The sequence below is a fragment of the Pogona vitticeps genome, chromosome 5, assembly GCF_051106095.1.
Source record: "Pogona vitticeps strain Pit_001003342236 chromosome 5, PviZW2.1, whole genome shotgun sequence".
NCBI classification, from domain to species: domain Eukaryota; kingdom Metazoa; phylum Chordata; class Lepidosauria; order Squamata; family Agamidae; genus Pogona; species Pogona vitticeps.
The window spans coordinates 11023433-11042969 of NC_135787.1; the positions used below are offsets into that span (position 1 = coordinate 11023433).

General features: G+C 51.2%; 1 protein-coding gene across 1 annotated transcript; it reads left to right on the plus strand.

The window, feature by feature from the left end:
* Nucleotides 1–1121: 1121 nt before the first annotated feature.
* PRDM8 (PR/SET domain 8) lies at nt 1122–11585 on the plus strand. Its single transcript, XM_078394493.1, has 5 exons — nt 1122–1609; nt 5073–5293; nt 7355–7586; nt 9931–10922; nt 10968–11585. The coding sequence occupies exons 2-5, from the start codon at nt 5075–5077 to the stop codon at nt 11496–11498; spliced, it is 1974 nt and encodes a 657-aa protein (XP_078250619.1). The 5' UTR covers nt 1122–1609; nt 5073–5074; the 3' UTR covers nt 11499–11585.
* The last annotated feature ends 7952 nt before the right edge of the window (nt 11586–19537 follow it).

The following is a 19537-nucleotide window of genomic DNA, read 5'->3' on the forward strand; positions in this document are numbered from 1 at the left end:
GACTCGGACTACACCGGCATGTGCAGCTGATGAACAGTTCATATATACTGTACGGGAAGCGCGTTGTGAGCAGAATATATTTCCTCCAGTATCTATACTCGCTGGATTACGCTTGTCTTGTGTTAATCTTGCGTTCTCTTAAATGCTTGTAGCTTGAAGTCTTTTTTTATTTCGGGTTCATGTCCCTCAGAAAAGATGAGGGCCCTGAAATCTTTTGGCACGCTAAATGTGGGGTGAGCCCCAGTGTCCTTACTTACACGTAAACCTATGGCACCTCTAATGCACCCCACACGTTATTGGGAGTAAGCCTAACCGAATCAAGTGGACTTTATTTCCTATACGCGCGTGGTTCACGCAGGACGGATCAGGGCAAAAGGCGCAAGCTGTGGGGAAGTTCTCCTCCTGCCCAGGCCTCGCCGAAAGGCACGAGAGGCCCCATAAGTATTTTAACAGGTTTAAAAAGTGTGCGGGGGGGGGAGTTAAATGTGTTGTTTTAGTTATAATCACTGAGGCCTCCGTGGCAAAAGAAGAAGACTGGCAATAGGCTTTTTTAAATGGTGGTTCTGCACAATCCACCTGACGATCTTTGGAGAAAAATCTCTTGGAAATGAATGGAGAGCCTCCTCAGCGCGGGGCAACGCTCTTGCGCGACTCCCATTCATTCCCACGGAACACGGAGGTCGGGGCTTCCCAGTGAACCGGGTCTCCCTGGAGAACCGCGCGCGTGCTTTCCTCCTCCCCCCCCCGCCTCATGATCCCTTGGGACACCACCACCACCCCCGGGGAGGGGGGCGATCTGGTCTCTCATCTCTTTAGAAAGCCCCTCCGCCCCCCCCCCACATTCCTCGTAAGGCAAACCCTAAAAGCCCGGCCCTGGGGGCATTTTCACGGGGGGGGTGAAGGGAGGGACCCCAGGGAAGAGGAAAGCGTAGAGGGAGCCTGCGGGGAGGAGGAGGAGGGGAGGGATCGCCTCTCCCCCGCCCTCTACCCCCGGGCCCCCTTCCTGACCCTCCCTTCCAAAGGCAGGCAGGCAAAGGCAGGCAGGCAGGCTGGCGGGGAGAGGCGCCGCCGGCCGAGGCGAGGCAAGAGTTAAAAAAAAGAAAAGGAGGGGAGGGGAAGGGAGGGGAGGTGGGGCTGTCACGCGTCATTGGGCAGATTATGTGCGGCAAACAAAAACGGTGCGTCTGGGTGCCAGGCAGTCACTGCATCGGGTCCATCTGCACGGGGCTCCTCCGTGGCGCCCCGCTCTCCCGCGCCCTCCCCTCCGGCTCTTTTCCGCCCTCCTCGCCCGAGGAAGGAGCGCGCTCCCGGCATCGCCCTTCCACGGCCATGGAAAAGGCACCGATACAATAGACCGGGGCTGCCGCCTCCCCTCTGCTCTTCCGCGAGCCCCCCCCCGCCCGCCCGCTCCCCCCCCAAAAAAGGACCGGGGGCCTCAACTCGTCTGCGATTCCTCCCCTACACATTTTAATTTTTTTATTTTTTATTTTTTGCCTTCGCCACTTTTCTGCTGGGGATTATTCCTTTTTGTTTTTTGGGAGGGGGTGCCTTTGCTTTTGCAATCCCCTCCCCTTCTGCTTTTAGGATTATAATCCTGACCTTATTCCTGGTAAGTAAAAAAAATATGCACGCGTCCGATCGGAGCGGAAGAATTGTTTCAGGATTATTTCTGCCTCTTCCCCCCCCCCCGCCGCCGCCGCGCACTCTCACACACACACCTTCCCGCGACCCCCCCCCCAAGCACCTCTGGAGCCGGTTTTCAGGCACCCGAAAAGAGAAAGCGGAGAGGAGGGGGGTGGAAACGTTGCCACGCCGAGCGGGTCGGTACAAAGGGGAAAGAACATCGAATTTGTGTTTAATACATGTATCCAGAGAGAGAGAGAGGGATGCGCGGTGAACAAAATATAGGGGTGAAAGAGGCGGACAATAACTGCTGAAGGGAAAGAGAGGGAGCATCTGGTTCAGGCCCCCCACTCTTTAAAAAAAGAGAGATTTTGCTGAGAACGCAAGGAAAGGCACAGAAAAAGAATTACTGGGTGCTGCTGATGTGATTTTGGAGGATGTGAGATTTCAGGAAGCAAGAAAGAAAGAGGAAGAGCAGAATGTGCTCTTTCTTTCTTTCTTTCTTTCTTTCTTTCTTTCTTTCTTTCTTTCTTTCTTTCTTTCTACTTTGAGTCTCGCTCGCTGCTTTCCTTTCCTCGAGGGGTGACTTGCCGGTATTGTTGAGGTTGCATTTTTATTATTTTGTCCTCGCTCTTGCCGGCGATGAACGCGACGACCTCCGACACCATTCTTTTAAAAGGAATCGGGTCGACAGGACACTGGTGTGTGTGTGTGTTGGGGGGGGGTCTTTTCAGGGGAATTTGTTAGAATTCGCAAACACACATACACACACATACGCACGCACACAAATCTCATCCAGAGAGAAGGGACTAATATGTGCCCCTCTCTTTCCCAGCCCGCCGCCTTGATTCCGGAAAGCAGGAATGCCACCCAGAAACGGTGACCCTTCAAGCCGGCTGAATTAATAGATGAACTTGGCACGGGGAGCAACTAACCCCCCCACCCACCCCCACCCACCTGCTCTGGAAGCCGTGGGGAGACGGGCTGCGTGTCCGTCGGCAGGGATATAAAAGTTTCCTTGGAGCCGAGATGTGGCCTGTTGGGTGTGATTTTATTTTATTATAAAATTAGCATTCCAGCTAATTATTCTTCTATTAATGGTGAATAACGGGAGGGCACGGGGGAGCGCCCTCGGAATATTCCTGTTATAATTTTTAAATCATCGCCGGTTTTTTGGTAGATTCTTAGGAACGCGCTCTTTCCTCTTTTTTTTCTCTCTTTTCTCCTTGTTCCGCAAAGGAATAATTTTGTCGGCCGCTCACACAGTGTCTTATTGATTGTGGAGGGCCGGACGAAGACATTAGCTGCGTAAAAAGGAAGTGGCGTGTGGCTGGAGAGAGAAGCCTCTCTTTTTTTCGCTTTAAATTTCAAAGCGGAACGGGACCTACGGACACCCTAAGCGCTAAAAAAAAAAAGAGAGACTGGAATAAGGGAATTGTGGGCACAATCCGGCGGTGGGGAGGGGAGGGGAGCTCTCTTGCCCAGGCAAACTGTAGGGCGCATCCTTTCCTTTTTGGGGGGGGCGTGCGCAGGAGAGTAGTCTACTTGGACTCCGGCAACAGCCCTCGCCGGAACGTGTGGTTAAAACCGATTCGATTCGCGGTAACAAGCGGTCATTTGCTCTCTCTTTAGCTCTCATTTCGAGGCAGGGCCATCGCCTCGGTTCCTTGCCCGAAGGTGGGCCGCGGTTTTCTTTTAAGCAACCAGGACATTTTTATTTCTCCTCCCTTTGAGAAGAAGGGTGGTTGGGAGCTGCGCTTTTGGATGCGTTTCGGCTTGATTATTAATAATTACGAGCCTCTAATAAATGTCTCTCCGGTTACAGTTCACAAGTCTCGCATCTGACTTGACTGTATCCCCTTGTAGAACAAGGTAACTGGGATTCGCCCGCCTCCCATAAATAAGCGTGTCGAGGTAAGAAATAATTACCTCTGCTCGCTGCTTTTAATTAAAGTCTCCGAGGGAAAGTGCGGGATTATGGTAATGAGCAGACATACGCTCCCTCTTGTAGGCTCCCAGCGAAAGGTTAGCTGACATCAAATCAGCGACAGTGACAAGGCCCTCCAAATCCATTTGCTATGCCAGTCCGTCACCAGACGAGCGCCGGTCGCGGGGATGGGAAGGGCAGCCGCGGGCCTGGCCCGGTGCGGCAGCCGGAACCGGTGCTCGGAGCTCTCCAAAACGGAGGAGATGGAGGCAGGGAGCGGGCGACTGAGGCCCGGTGGGAAAGACGCGTCGGAGATGGGAAGGAACGCAGAGGGAGGCCAGGAAGGGACGGGAAAAGCAGGCGGCCTTCCGGGATAGTTGCAAGCAGCTGCCCTTCCAAAATCAGGAGGAGGGGGGTGAGACCGCTTAGAAGGCCGCCTATGGCAGCGTCTCCGGGCGTTCCGCCGCCGACCTCCGCCTCATCCTAAACACGCGGATTTCCGAATCAGCCACCAAACAAGGGAAGGGCTCGTTTGGATGCTAAGTGTGGACTTTCCTCTTTCTTGCGACAAGGGACCAGTGAGCATCCGCGTGTATGAATGTCTTTCTTTCTGTGATTGTCCAGAAAACACAGCGCCTGTCCTGGCGTTGTCTGTATTTCGTGCCATTTCTCCGCAGAGCATTTCCAGGGCTTCCTGCGGACCCCCCCGGTTTGTTTTCCCCCTCTCTCCTCTCCTTTGTCACCCTGGCACCAAGTCCGTTCTCCCTCAGTTCCTTCTTCCCACGTGTCAAGTCATTCCTGTTTGGATCCGCCAAAAAGTAATGATTTGCGGCTCAAGGTCCTTTTTTTTCTTACGGAAAAATTGGCGCACGGTGATCGGTCGCCTCCGTGAGGAGGGGGCTGGTTGAGATGGTTTGAAACTTCTTGATCCAGCCAGATAAATGAGGACGCTCTTTTATTAAGCCTCGTTGATTTGAAGGGGAAAGCATCGTTCGACCTTCAGTATGTTTATTCGGAGGAAGCAAACTCTGGTTTGATAGGGGCTTACCTCCGGCTAATTGTGCAACAAATTACAGAATCATGTATAGGTATAAATCTCTGCCCTTTGAATGGGGAAGTTCAGAGTGCTTAACTTGACGTGAATTGGAATCTACTACTATTGCTATTTTGCTGTTGCTGTTGCTGTTCCTTGTTGCCCCTTCAATTCCCTTTCTCAGGGAATGTTGCCTATACCCGTCTTTTGTCTCAGATCCAATGGCTGAGACGAACAGGTATCAGAGGCTGGAAACGTTACATTTTTTTGGAACGACGGCTCCTAGAATCCGGCAACCCTCGCAATAAAGCCAAGAGCTGTAATCCAAAAATCTAACGTTTCCAAACTCGAGCAAACCCAGTATACAACCTGATTCTTTCCCAGCGCGCTCTCTCTTTAAGCGACTGAGGACTTTCTTCCCGGTAGTTTATATATGATTCAGGTCTGTTTCTTCTTCTTATTCCTCCCCCCCCCGCATTTTCCCCACAGTGATGGAGGACGCCGGGGTGCACCGGGTAATATGGGATGGAGACGCCAAAGCAGTCCAGCAGTGTCTGACGGACATTTTCACCAGTGTTTACACCACTTGCGACATCCCGGAAAACGCCATCTTCGGTCCCTGCGTGCTTAGCCATACCTCGCTCTACGACAGCATCGCTTTCATCGCCCTCAAATCCACAGACAAGAGAACCGTCCCTTATATATTCCGGGTAAGGACGGGGACGGGCAGAGAAAGGTCTCTCTCTTCTTGATTCTCCCTCCCGTTTCCCGAGACTTAAAGGTCAGAGGTCCATACCTCCAACCACTTTGGATTTCACGCAGTGGTAACGGATACACCAGATCCTGAACATGTTTCCAAGGAAAAGGGGGGGAGGGGTGAACGAGATCCTAAGCATCTGCGTCCCTTTTTAATTCTTACTTCCTTTCAATCGGAAGCAAATTGGATCGCCTTGCACAAGAAGGAGCGGGCTTACTTCCAGCATCCGAGTTCTCTCGCTCTCTTCAACGGCTATTTTCACTGAACGAGTGCTTCAAATCTGGCCTGAAAGTGATTTAGGAGGACGAGGCGCGAAAAAAACGGGCGTTGCTTCCGTTGCATGCTTGATAACCGAATTACAGCTTGCCAGAGGGTTTAATCTGAAAGATGTTACATCCGCTAGCCTGGGATAAAGAAACTGCATGTTTTCCGAGTGTGTGTGTTGAAATTATATTTATAGCTTCTTTTTACCGAGCATCTGGGTTTGAATAAGAAATGGAGAAAGAGAAAAGATTAAGAAGGGTGAATTAATTTGGACTTGCTAGCGTGGGTTCCTCCGTCTCCTTCAATTGGGCCTTTCTGTGCAAACCTTCTTTTTTTAGCCTCTTGAGTATTTAGGAAACGGGAGGTGGAGACAGGAGGCGAGGTCCTATCCTGCTAGCTTTGGCTCCGAGCGCCACCTCCTAGTACGGAGCTCAAGAGCCCTATGGTTCATTAAAAACCGACGGGCTTTGGGGGTCCGTCCGTTGCACCTCAACATCTGTTGGAAAATGAGACGGGAGACCAATCCGATTCTACACCGAGGCTGATTCGAAAGGCGTCCCGGTTTAGGACCATCTCAAGCTCCGGCGACCTGAGGCTTCCTTAAGCGGTGGCTTCCCGTGGAAAGGAACGCGAGGCGCTTCTCTGCGAAGAGACGCAGAATGGGGTCCAAATGTACGCTACGTTGGCACCGGGATGTAGGAAGCTGGTCCGCTTTGTTGCGGGAAAAGAGGCAACCCGGCCGAGGCTGAGTCTGTGTGCGTCCGCCGCCTTTCAGAATTCCGCGCGCCGGGCGAAATACAGCTTTCTTCCCTTCTCATCGCTCCAGCGGTGTTCCCAAGATTTAGGTTGATTAAACCTTGGGAAAAAAGAGACAGAAATGAAAACAGGCCTGGGAGATACAGACGAGGCGGCACCTTCACTTTGCTGCGTAAGATTTCTTACGACGATGAGCAACCCGCTTGGACGCTTGGGGTTCGGCTTTAAAATCAGCCACTACTGATTTATTGGACCCGCGTCTAGAGCCACAAGGAAACATTATGACAGCGCATCTTGCCTTAGGCTCCTTTTGTCTTTCACGCCCACCCCCTGAAACTGCTCCAGAATGTAGAACCGGTTTCAGAAAGGGGCCCCTGGGTGAATCAAGCGCAAAAGACGAAATGCCTTATTTTCCTGGCGAAAAACACCGACTTCCTTCGATCTTTCACATTCATCTTGTTAGCTTGGTTGATTCCCTCCACCCCCCGCCCCTCCACAACACTGAGATGCAACCTCCGGGGCCTCGCGTGTCCACAAAACGCCCCCTAATGAAGCATGGGCGTTTAATCCGGACTCGCCAGCCCCGCTCTCACCACCATCAACCGCTTAGGCGTTACCCAGCTCCAGTTGCTGCTGTTTTACTCGAAAGCAAGCCCGGCCAGGCTCAATCGCACTTACTTCCCGGTCAGAGCGCATACGTTTGGATCCTGAAGCTGAGCTCAAGCGATCTTTCTCCCGAGTTTCAGGCGCCAGGGGATCGGGACCTCCCCAAGCAGGGAGCGGAAATTCCGCTTTGCGGGAATAAGGCAAATCTGGCGTTTGGGCTTAAACTGGTAATCGCCACCGTCCCGTCACCGGCGCGTGCGTTTGGTCCCTGCGGACTGTCAGTATTTGGATTTGAAGAAGCCGAGTCGAGGGGGAGTCTCGGCTCCTTTTTAAAGAACCCCCCCGGTCAGCCCGTTTCTGATTTTATTTCTCTTTGTATTTATTCCAGGTGGACACCTCCGCCGCCAATGGTTCCTCTGAGGGCTTAATGTGGCTTCGGCTGGTCCAGTCGGCGAGGGACAAAGAGGAACAGAATCTGGAAGCCTACATCAAAAACGGACAATTGTTTTACCGCTCCCTCCGAAGGATTGCCAAAGACGAAGAGTTGCTGGTCTGGTATGGGAAAGAACTGACCGAGTTACTCCTGCTGAGCACCGCCAGGGCGCAAAGCAAAATGAACGGTAGGTATTTCGAGCGTTATTCCGGCGGGGTGGAGGGTGAGATGCGCGGCTGGAGGTGGCATTTCCGGCCAGGGGGACATGATGAGGTTCGGACAGCACTTCAATTTAAACAAAAATAATCATAATTAAACAGCCCTTTCTTATGAGAAAGAGAAGCGCCAGCCGAGCTGCGAAACATTGCCATTTGCCAATTTTAGAAGAGACGGATTAAGGTTAATTGCTTTATTCCTTTACGATTAGGCATCCTTCAGTTTCGAGAGACTATGGTAATGTGCTCTGTATGGAGGACTTGGAACAGCGTCTAGTGTGGCTGAGAAGGCCAATTCGGGAGTGACCATCCCTTCCACACTGAAGACAAATCCAATCTGTCCCCTATCCAGCTCCCTGATCTTGCTGGTTTCGGGACTGCCTCTTTGCCTCGGCCTGCTGGACAAGGTTCTCTTCAAATTGGGAGAGGCCGTGATGCACCGCCTGCCTCCAGGCTGAACGCTCAGAGGTCAAAGTTTCCCATCTGTTGAGGTCCATTCCTAAGGCCTTCAGATCCCGCTCCTTAGCATCAGACTTTGAACCGTTTAGAAACATTAGATTAGTTGAGAAACAATCTGTTGGTGTGTTCCCGACTCTTGTTGCGCTGAAAGGGAGAAAGAGAATTTGAAGGACACCCCCTCCCTCCCTCCCCATTAAAAGCATTCCAGAACTTTGAGCGATAGAAGGCTTTAATTGCATTCATCAGCTGCAGCCGCAATTCTGTGTGGCACCGTGCCAAACAAAAGGAGGGAGGGAGGGAATTTCACGGGTGGCTACCGTGAAGCTGCCTTTCCCTTTCTTGGTCTCCATCCTGCCACACACCTCCTCACTTCATTGATAGGTTTCTTGTGCCAGGAACCTCTCTTAGCTTAAATATTCTCTAAAATAACATCGACACTAAAGGTGTTATATTAACAGGTGGGGCATGGATCCACATCCAGTAGGCACATCCTAGTAGCCTCGTCTGGGATTTTTCCAGGGTCACCCTACTTGACCTGATGAAGGGAATTTATCATCGTATTTTTAATGCAGGACAGTATATTCTTGTTCCATGAATACAATAATTTATTTAGGTCTTTTAAAACCTGGTCTGCAGTAAACTCTGCATAAATATAAGCACGTCTACCGATCCTTTCTTTTAAAACTGCCACTGCCACCCACAAGAACCATGTATACCTCAAAACTACCAGAAGCCTATTCCTGGATTAAAACAGAATAATGAGCCAAAACTTTCTCTGTTCCTGAACAGGGGGTAGAAATAGGAATTATTACTTTAGTATTTCACAATTAGTGAAAGAAATTAATCTTTGACATTCCCTTCCCATCTTGATGTGCACATTTTTGGCTCAGCAAACACCCCTCTCTGGGTTGTGGTGAATGGCTGGCTTCGCTGTTGAGTAGAGCATACAGAGCTTCTATTAAACAACCCATGTAACAGGGTCTACAAAGGGTTCTTTATAATTGCCTGTCTCTCCCCCTCCTTAATTGCCAAACGGAAGATTCCCTGATTATGTATAAACACACTGATGATCTGGGCCTTGGGGGAAACTCAGTTTCATTCCCATGAATCATAAGACTATGACAACCACTGCATAGAGGGAGTCTACCTTACAGGGGTATTTTGAAACTAAAATGTAAAAGTTACACTGAAATTTCTTGGAACTTCGATGTAAGTTTTACATTCCGAGACACGATGGCAGGTGCATACTAGGCAATGAATGAGTTTTGTATGAGGACTTTGGTACATCAGGAGTAAGAGTCAACCCAACTCTGTCTAAGGAGGTCGACATAATATCTGAAATAGCAGATTCATACATAGTTTATTTGGGAGTTTACACAATGCATAAAAAGCTTCAGAAGATCATTGATTGACCCTGGTGACACAATAAACAGAGGTTGGACTTCTGCGGAAAGCATAAGCTAAAACATGTATGCATATCACAAGTCTGGCTGTGGTTTCAGAACCACAGACGATGACCCACCCTCTGGGGGTTTCAGGCTGCAGTTTCACAGGGCTAATGAAGTGTTTGGGACTATTTATCTCCACTGCAAGTGGCAACCTGGAGACTGGTTTGAGTGAAACAGGTAAATAACCTACAGTCGGGTAATGCCTTTATTGCCATGAATTCTATATCCAAATATAGAATATATATATGCAGGCTTTCAAGTTCTCTTTCAAGTTCTCCAGAATCCTTCATCAGGCTATAAAAAGGGGGGGGGGGAAAAGGTTTAATTAAAATATCTTCCAAAGCGCCAAGACAGTGGCTAACGCGCTCTCGCTTTCGTGCGCTCGTTTCTCTTTCCTGCATCGCTCCAGGGGCGCCCCCTTACACCTGCCTGGAGTGCAGCCAGCGCTTCCAGTTCGAATTTCCGTACGTGGCCCACCTTCGGTTCCGCTGCCCCAAGAGACTGCACGGCGGCGACGGCGGCGGCAGCCCCGGCGACGACTCCAGCCGCAAGGCGAGCAGCCCCGCCAAGGAGCACGAGGTCCCCCTGGGGTCCGGAGCCGCCAAATACCCGAGCAAGCTCAACGGGGGCCAGGCCCAGATCCACGCCCACCCTCACCCGCCTCACCACCGGCCCCATTACCCCCACGGCGCTCAGGACACCAACGGCACCAGCAACGGGGCGCTGAGCAAGCCGTCCACGGACTTCCACAACCTGGCCCGAGACATGGAGAACTCCCGCGCGGCCAACGGCTCGCCCGCTGGCCGGGAGCAGCTGGAGGGCAGCCCGGACGGCCACGCCAGCCAAGGGAGCAAAGCCAAGAGGAAATACCCAGGCGGCGGCGGCGGCGACCTCCTGGCGGAGGAGCGGGCCGGGCTGGCGGCCGCCCGGGGGCGCTTGGAGAGGCCCATCCCCTCCTCCCCGAAGGAGGAGCTAGCGTGCACCCCGCAGCAGCAGTACCGGCCGGCGGGGAGCTACTTCGGCCTGGAGGAGAGCGGCCGCCTCTTCGGGCCGCCCAGCCCGGAGACCGGGGAGGCCAAGCGGAGCGCCTTCGTGGAGGTGAAGAAGGCCTCTCGGGGGGGCCTCGAGGCCGGCGACGACGAGAAAGAGCGAGGCTCGCCGGGCAGCGCCCAAGGCGGCGGCGGCGGAGGAGGCGGCGGCCCGGCGTCGGACAAGCAGCCGTCCCTCCTGGGCGCCCGCTCCGGAGGCAGCGCCTTCTCCACCGTGCCCTCCTCGCAGGCCTCTTCCGGCGCCGGCAGCCCCGAGGAGAGGAAAAGCGCCTTCTCGCAGCCGGCGCGCTCCTCCTTCGCCGCCTCGGCCGCCTCGACGACCGCCGCCGCCGCCGCCGCCGCCTCGGCGCAGGTGGCGCAGCTTGTGCTGAGCCAGAAGCTGAGCGCGCTGGTGGAGGCCGAGGGCAGCGCGCGCCTTTACGCGCCGGACCCGCTGGCGGTCAAGCTGCCCAGCGCGCCCGCGGAGCTGAACGGTGGTGGCGGCGGCGGCGGCGGGGGAGCCGCGGGCGGCGGGGGAGGAGGAGGAGGAGGAGGCGCGGCGGGCGCGGGCGGGGGCGGCGGCTTGCCCAAGCAGAGCCCCTTCCTCTACGCCACCACCTTCTGGCCCAAGAGTTCGGCGGCGGCCGTGGCGGCGGCGGCGGCGGCGGCGGCCGGCCCCCTCCAGCTGCAGCTGCCCTCGGCCCTGACGCTGCTGCCGCCCTCCTTCACCTCGCTGTGCCTGCCGGCGCAGAACTGGTGCGCCAAGTGCAACGCCTCCTTCCGCATGACCTCCGACTTGGTGTACCACATGCGCTCCCACCACAAGAAGGAGTACGCCCTGGAGCCCCTGGTCAAGCGCCGGCGCGAGGAGAAGCTCAAGTGCCCCATCTGCAACGAGTCCTTTCGAGAGCGCCACCACCTCTCCCGGCACATGACTTCGCACAACTGAGCGCACGCTCACACACTCCCGCCGCCGCCGCCACCACCAACCACCACCACCACCCCGGGGCTCCTCTTCCCCGACGGAGGCGTTTCACTTCCCTTCTTCAGGAAAGGCGGTAGGCCTGGGTGCCTCCGGCGTACCTTTGCGCAAAATCCTTGTGCCGCACCCGTGCCCGTCGAGGGGAAACCGGACTCAGACTGGTTTAAAATGTGCGCCATCCATCAGTCCCAAGGGAGAGCAGGCGAGGGGGGGGGGGAGATACAGCCACATGCACAGGCCTGTAGGCCTCCCTACCTCCCTGGGGTGGTAAGCGGCGCACTGCACAGGCGCACAAGAGGCAAAGCATCCTCGCGTCGTCCTCGGCAAGAGTGAAAAGGATGATGAAGACCACAAGGGGTGCCTTCCTTAACCGTTTTGGAAGCCCCCCCCCCCCCAATGCTTGAACAAATTGCTAAACAAGTAGCAATAACGGTTGTCGAGTTGCCCCTTTGATTCTGAGGCAGTCCCCAAATGCTCTGCAAACCCACCTCATGGGTTCATCAACCTCAAGTGGAAACACATTCAGGAAAATGAAAGGAAACCCCCCCCCCCGCTCCATATCAATTTCTTTTTTTTCTGCTCCAATTAGTTTTTGGAGCAGCCACAAAGTTCCAGGATTTTCTTTTTATTTGAGTGAGCAGATTGTGTCTGCGGGCCATCATCTGCTTTCCTCTCAAGGAGCTGGAAAATCCAGTCAAACCACTGTAGGAGGTGGCTTGAGAATACAGTATTTTAAATTGAAAATAAGCAGAAGTGTTGTTTTTCTCTGGACACACAAGGTTAACAAAAATGTTCTTTTAGGGTTTTTTTTTTAAAAAAAACCCAGCAACAATGAATAGAAAGGAGAAGGAGGTGTCTTGCACTCCCCTTGAAATGTTTGCACCTTCTACCCCACCGCTGAGGGTTCTAACTAAACCTTTGGCCTTCTAAATGGTTTGAACTCATTGAATTCCTGACCCATTTCTTGGAGTTATTCCAGTGATAGGTCTAGTGTAGGTTTAGTCTAAGAAAAGTAAGGACTGTTGTTTCTAACAGTTTCCCCCATGATACCCTATCTGGGTGCCAGCATGATGCTCGGGTGAAGTCTATGAAAAAGTACGCAATGGAAGAATATATTCGCGAAGGCTTTCACGGCTGGGATCTAATGGTTGTGGGTTTTTCGGGCTCTTCGGTCGTGTTCTGAAGGTTGTTCTCTGTGGCCGGCAACTTCAGAGGACAGCAACCTGTACTCTGGTGTAGTTGGCTTGGGAGTCCATTCCAAAGAGGTGAGCCTGTGGCTTTCCTGTTGTTTTGAACTGTAGCTCCCATTAGCCATAGATAACCTAGCCAGTAGTCAAGGTTGATGGGAATTATAGTCCAATCCCATCGGGAGGTCTCCACAATCCCCATCCCAGTGCTTGACTGGACTTGAAGACCTGGGCCTTTGTTGTCTTTCTCCAGTAGAATGGAAATCAAAGTGTGCCCCAAAGGATTTTTTATTTTATTTTTGGCAATGGGTGGAGAAATAAAGTCTGGGGTGGGGGAGAAATAGTTCAATGCAAAATATCATGATGGAAATCCCAATTTCCCCCCTGCTTTTTTTTCCATTTGTAGTCATGAAATTTCCAGTGTTGCCAGTGTTACATCAAGCCATGATGAACAGGCTGCCCACTTTTCACATTCAAAATCAGGACAGCTGATGGGTGCAAGGGAGTGAAATGGAATAGTTCATATAACAGGAGTAGAAAAGGGAAGAGGTTGCAGATTTGAGGGCCATGCTGATAACACCTTAGGGGAAGAGAGTTAGAAGTCTTCATTTATCCATGGATTTAAAGGCAACGTTTTTGAAGAAAACATTTTCCACCTTCAAAGAAAAATGTAAGGGATCACTATCCCTCAATCGAAAAGCACTTGTTCATGGGTAAACCCACTGTCCATTCAAACAGCTGGTGATATTGACTTATCACTACAGGACATGGCATTTTGCCTCTTGCATTCTGTAAAAGAGTGGTGGATTTTGCCTTTCTATTTTTACTAGAATACTTCTGGACTTTAAAGCTGAAATCCTGTATATTTCACTTGGAAGGAAGTCCCATTTGGCTGAATGAGATTTACTTCTGAGGAAATACACATAGCCTCCAGCTGCCTGTGCATTTAGGATAACAGTCACTCTTTTTCTGAGTATCAAAAGCTTCTATAAATGTATATGGTGGTCAGCCACATGTGAAGAAGAACACCCCAAACCACTGCCGAAAATGTTATGCCTGTGCATATGTTTACCTTGCAAAACTAATAATAATAATTAAGAATCAAAAGGTGGTTGGTGGGTTTGTTTGTCCCTTGCTATTGTTTCAAATGCACGCATTTTCACTTTCCAAAAAAGTAAATAACTTTAAAAAGTACATTTTTAAAATGTCATATATTGCAACATATTGATGCATTTGTCATACGTTTCTACTTAAATTATTAAGCACTTACGGTTTAGCTGTAATAATAACTATATGTAAGGGTAAAAAGTTTATTTTAGATATAAAGCAAAATTTTAAAAAAATACTGAATAAGGATGCAATGCTTTTGTGCATTACTTGACAACGGTTTCTTTTTTTTCCCCCTCCCTTTTTCTCTACAAAAATAATAGTAATAAATTCCATAAAGACTTGAATTCATTTTATGTTTCTAGTGGGGAAAGTGCATGTTCCACATGTAAAGGTTATTATGGACTTTGGTGCAGAATGTAAATACGAATTTCCTTTTAATACAAAGTGTAATTTTGTGCCAGTGAAATGAAGTCTGAATAGTTATGTGTTTTTTTTTCTTTGCTTTTCTTTTTCCCTTGAAAAAGATTTATTAAACTTTATAGTTTATCTGGGTATGTTGGATGCTTTGACAATAAATGACTTTATTTTCTTCAAAAGCACTTGGGTGTGGTTCCCGTCTTATTCAGGAAAAGGGGGGGGGGGAGAAAAATGTCCGCTGCCTTTTCATAGGCAGAGGGGCGGGCGTGCAGGCACGTCCGCCGGTGCCCCTTTCGGTGCCAATCATCCTTTTCAGGCAGCAGTGCAAGTGGCGCCCCGGGCGACTGGGTTGCACAGCTTGATCTGTTCAGCGGAAGATCGACTGTTCCTTAAGTTGCAGCGAACCTGGGTTGCTGCGGGCGGAGGTCCATGCTTATGTGTGGGCGTGTGTCTCACCTTTCAAAGACGAAACACAAGACAATGCGCAAGCAAGTTAAAGCCTGAGAGCGCCGGGAAGGTGGGCTCAGCATCGTGAAAATCCTGTAGAACTAAACGTTGATGAATCTAGGCTTGGACCTGGTTCTTCAGCGCATCCGGTGCGAGCCGACCCAAATTGAGTGCGAGACTCTCTACAGGAGGGAGGCGGTCCAGGCGCCATGGAACTGAGCCGGACTCCTTTTGAGTTAGCCCCTGTAGGCCTGGGTTGGGTGGCTGCAATCCTGTGCCCACTAGCCCAATCCCAGTCGGACTTCTAAAGATGGATCCGCAGCACCAGAGGGGGTTGGAGAAGCAGCGGGAGTGGATACTCTTCCCGCAAATTAGGACTGCGAGATCGTGTTCCTAAGGGAACCTGCATGATGCAAGGAGACCCATGGATCGCGCTCACTTAGATGTGCGCAGGCCGGACTCAAGGGCCTCCTGGCCTCTCCATGTGGTTGCTCCTTAGTTTATTTAATAGAATCGGAGTCCTAATGAACTCAGTGGGGCTTAATTCCAAGTAAGGTCGCCTTTAGGATCGTTCTGCGCGACGCAGCCTTGTTTGAGAGTACCGTCCAGTTTAGCAGAACGATAACCCGATCCTCTGTATAATCTTCCATTGTGTTTGGTGGGGCTTGTTCTCCTCAAGGAGTGCCGCCTTCGGCAGCAAGCATAAATTAGGCTCGGCTTGCGCTCCTGGATGGTTTCCCTGTGAGTGAAAACGCAGAGACAGCGAGTGTCAGGGAGAGTAACGAAACAATGGCCCTGGGCCGTACCTGTGGCTGGAATCAGTCCCCTCGACTTCAATTCGAAGTAGCCACCTTAATTCGAAGTAGCCACCTTAGAAATCTCCGTCCTGACGCTGTAAGACTTCAGTAGCTCTAAACCAGCTGAAACTTAAGTGCACCTTCGGTGGATCGGGCTAGGAATCTAAAACCTTCGTTTGAAATAACCCAGTGTTTGCATGTTACGCACAAAGAGAGAGTTTTGCCTGTGTTTTAAAGATTGTGTCTTCGCACCTGAGTCCAAATACTATTGGCTTTCGGTAAAAGCGAAGTTAATTTTTTTTTCCAAGAGTAGCGCAAGCCTCCGCGATGCTTACTCGAAAGGAAACCCACTGATTTCCAAGGCCAGCCTTAATTGCTAGGCGCGACATTCCATAGAATTCAGTGAGATACTTCCTTGTAAAGAAGCTGAGGATTGGGCTAAGTGCCGGCAAAGTCGTCCACCACCACGTTACGGATTGCTAGGTTAGATATCGCACGTTCATAGGCGCTCAAAATATCTGCTTCGGCCGGCGCGTAACCGAGGATTACAGCAAACGCCATCACTTCGGGTGAGCCATTCATTGCAGTCCTTCCAGCGTCGTACCAGCCAGCCACAATTCATTCCAGGAAGGGCAGGTCAGAAGCCGAATTCGCTCCACTAGCCGGATGGTTAGAGAAAGAAGTGTCAATTCTTCCCCCATCCGCGCTCTCCGATAATGCGCCGTTGTTCTGTTTAGGAAGGCGCATCTCCTACTGTTAGGTCATTTTTTTACAGTGACCCTACTAAGATGCTGTTTTAAAAAACGCAATGATTTTTGGCTGGAAGGTGGGTTTAGCTTAATCTGGAATATATCAGATTAAGACTTGACCCTTTGCTGCCCATTTCCCCTGGTCACCTTGCGCCTCTCCATGAGACGGGGGAACCAGGCGCAGCCCTGTCCTCTTCAGCTTTACTGGGACTGCAAAGCACCTTAGTGGGAGGGAGGCCCATCAACCCAACAGGTTCTCCAACTTCATTGCGTGCGTTTACTCGGGAGTAAATCCACGGAGTGAAGAAGGGCTACTGCAGTTCGCAAAATTCGCCGCGGAAGGAAAAGGAACGAGCCATCGTCCCGCGACTGAGCATGACTTGGTAGATACTGCCGTGAAAAGCATAATCATCCTTCCTTACCAATAAGGGCTCCAAAGAAAGCTTAAGACGCGTCTTCCTTCCGCTGTTTTGCTCAGACTGCGATCCTGTTCACACTTCAGGGAGCGTGAGCTCACGTGTTCACACTCTTGGCGTCTCTGTAAGAAGATAACTGCACAGGATTGCGATGAAGCAGCAAAACCCCGCAAATGTCTTTGTTCAATGGCTTCAGCGATATATTAATCTTATGCATGCCTACTCAGAAGAAAATCCTACGGAGGTTAACTGGATTTACTAGTAGGCAAGTGCAAATGGGATCGCAACCTTAGTTGTGCAGCTTTGGCGTAGGGCTTTGATTTCAGTGTCTGTGTGTGGGGGAGACGCACGGTTGAGGGAAAATGGAATTGACCGGACTCTAGGGCATCGCCCTGAGTGGCTTTCAGGAGGGGAGAGAGGCGTACAGAAGTTTCTCAGAAGGAAAATCATTTCTCCAAACGATAAGGATTTTAAAAGCAAACCTGTTTCTCAGTCGTCTAAGGCTGAGTTGGAAGAACAGGTCGTTTTTCAACTCTGTTTTGCCTGGCAATGGAGAGGCGGGAGAGGAAAGCCGTTTTGCCTCGCCCTTATTCAACGCTTACCTCTGGGACTCGCAAAATACACGAGCGAAGCCGAAGCACGTGCCCGGAGGAAGACGCCCGCTTCTCGCCAACTTCCGCTCCAAGGTTCCAATTAGAATGTTCACCGCATTCCATTCGGAACGTTGGCAACAGCGCGCGGCAGCTCCCTTGTCCGGCTGCAGCGCAACATCTCTGCCCGTCCTGTCAAGCCCACCGCAAACCTTTCCTTTCAGGAAAATGAAGCGGCATTTAATGTTAATGTTAATCTGGAGTAAGGAGGCTGTCCGCGTCAACGGGAAACGGTGGCAGGCAAAACTGAATTCCAGCGTAGTTCCTTGGAAATGCTTACAATGGGCGAAAGGAGCTTCCAATTTTTTTCCCTCGTGCCGTAATTCAGGCATCCAAGCCTCCCTCAGAGGCTCACCCCGAGAGGGAGCGTAGAGGAAGGCCACAAAGCGTTTCGCACCGTTTCAGAGGTCTTCTTGCGCTTCTTCTTATATACGACGGAAATCTTGCGTGACTGGAAGTAATCGCCTTTGCCTTTTACTACACTGCTAATGCGGTGAACTTTTCAGTGTGCGGATGGCGGGCAGGCCCGAATTTAATTGGCGACACGGACGGCCATAAACTCCGAGGAAACATTGGCAAAACGGAGAAAACGCCGAAGGAGGAAAGCGTCGCCGTTAATTTCCCCGCCCCGATTTTCCGTGTCCCTTTCCTGCTCCATAGAAGTGAATGGAGCCTTCCCCCCTCCCTCCGTATTCTTTGGCACACGAAATGGGGGTGGGAGGGAGCTTGCAGGGAAGGGGAAGAAAGGATAGTGCTCTATAGCCGTATTTTAGTCGTGGCTCAGTTCCTCCATTCACTTCTATGGTAAAGCAAGCAGAGGCCATACAGTCTGGGTGTGTGTGTGAAAGTGTTACAGGTGGGACTGGGGGATTCCGGTTTCAATTCCCATGGAATCACTGGGTGACCCGGGCCAGGGACACGCTCTCCCCTCTGATCTACCGGACAGGGTTCGTGTGAAGAGACAATAGCTAGGATCAGGTCCGCTTCCAAGGAATTCCTTGGAGGACCGGAGAGATTCCGATGTAGCTAAGAAATAACACAGAATTGTGGGGAAGGGACATGCGCCTATTCCACCTATGGGGGAAAAGGAAACAGACCCATAGATTTTGACCCCCGCAAAAGTGAAAGTGAAATAGTGTACCTGGGGTTTCTGTCGCCTGCTTTCCGGCCTTGTAAAATACGCAAGAAAGAGGAGTAATAATGTGGCGCGGAAACCGACTCGTGCCTCACCACCCCGAGTCCCAAAGGCTGAATAGGCGGCCTGAATAAAGGGATCGAGGCCGGTCCAGTTCCCCGACTCCCACAGAAGCCTTGGGAGTTAAATCTCCGTGAACGGGTGGGCTCGTCGCTTCCAAAACACGATCAACGCTGACCAAAGAAAATGTTTTATTTTTTCATGCAACGCTTGGGATGAACCCAAAGGGCAATTTTAAAGAAAGAAAAAAGGGACCCACGAGGTGCGATCCAGGCTCCCCTTTCACAGATCCGAAGCGCAGGAAAGGACAGGGCTCTGGAGAGCTGTCTCCTTGGTGTGGCTTGGATCGTGGCCCCTAATCCCGCCTCTCAAAATAAGCTTTTTTTTACGGCGTCCCAGTGTTTTCTTTTTTAAAAAAATACCTCTTTGGGGATTAGATCCGGGGTGGAAAGACTTCCGCGCTGTAGACACGCGTTGCTAAAAACCCTGCTTATATGCGGACGGGGAGCATCATCAGATTTGATCCCCAGATCTACGATTCTTTTTCTTAAGGCTCAGTCCCATTCTGAATAGGACCCTATGCAGTGAAATCGGGACGCACAATTTGTGTGAGGCTCCGAGAGCCTCGTGCTTTCATTCCGCGGGTGTGAAATGGGGGCGGGCGGGGCAGAATACCAAGAAGCACACACGTGTAGATTTGTCTCCCTCTCTCACGTACACACACACAATTCCAGAATCTGCATGAGCAATCCTTGATTTTTATTACTTGCCGCGATTCCATTACAGCGGGTTGGATACCCGCCTTTTCCCCTTAAATTCTCTTCTCATTTTCATGAAAACTCAATGCTGAGGGTTTTTCCTTTCTTCCTTTTATCATCCTTCTTTCTTCTAAGGCAGAGTAGAAAAATACAAAGAAAATAGAGCCGTAGTCTGCCTGTAAGGACGTAGTCTAAAATTAACTAAAAAGTCAGTAACCCTCACATCACCTACCAGGGCTATCAGCCCCTACGGGGGATTGGGCCCCCAAAAGCAGTGACG

Excerpts from the sequence above, each read along its gene's own strand:
- PRDM8 (XM_078394493.1), top strand. The coding sequence starts at position 5,075 with ATGGAGGACGCCGGGGTGCACCGGGTAATATGGGATGGAGACGCCAAA. Across the intron at positions 5,294-7,354 it reads CCGTCCCTTATATATTCCGG|GTGGACACCTCCGCCGCCAA; the intron begins GTAAGGACGGGG and ends TATTTATTCCAG. Across the intron at positions 10,923-10,967 it reads CCGCCGCCGCCTCGGCGCAG|GCCGAGGGCAGCGCGCGCCT; the intron begins GTGGCGCAGCTT and ends GCGCTGGTGGAG.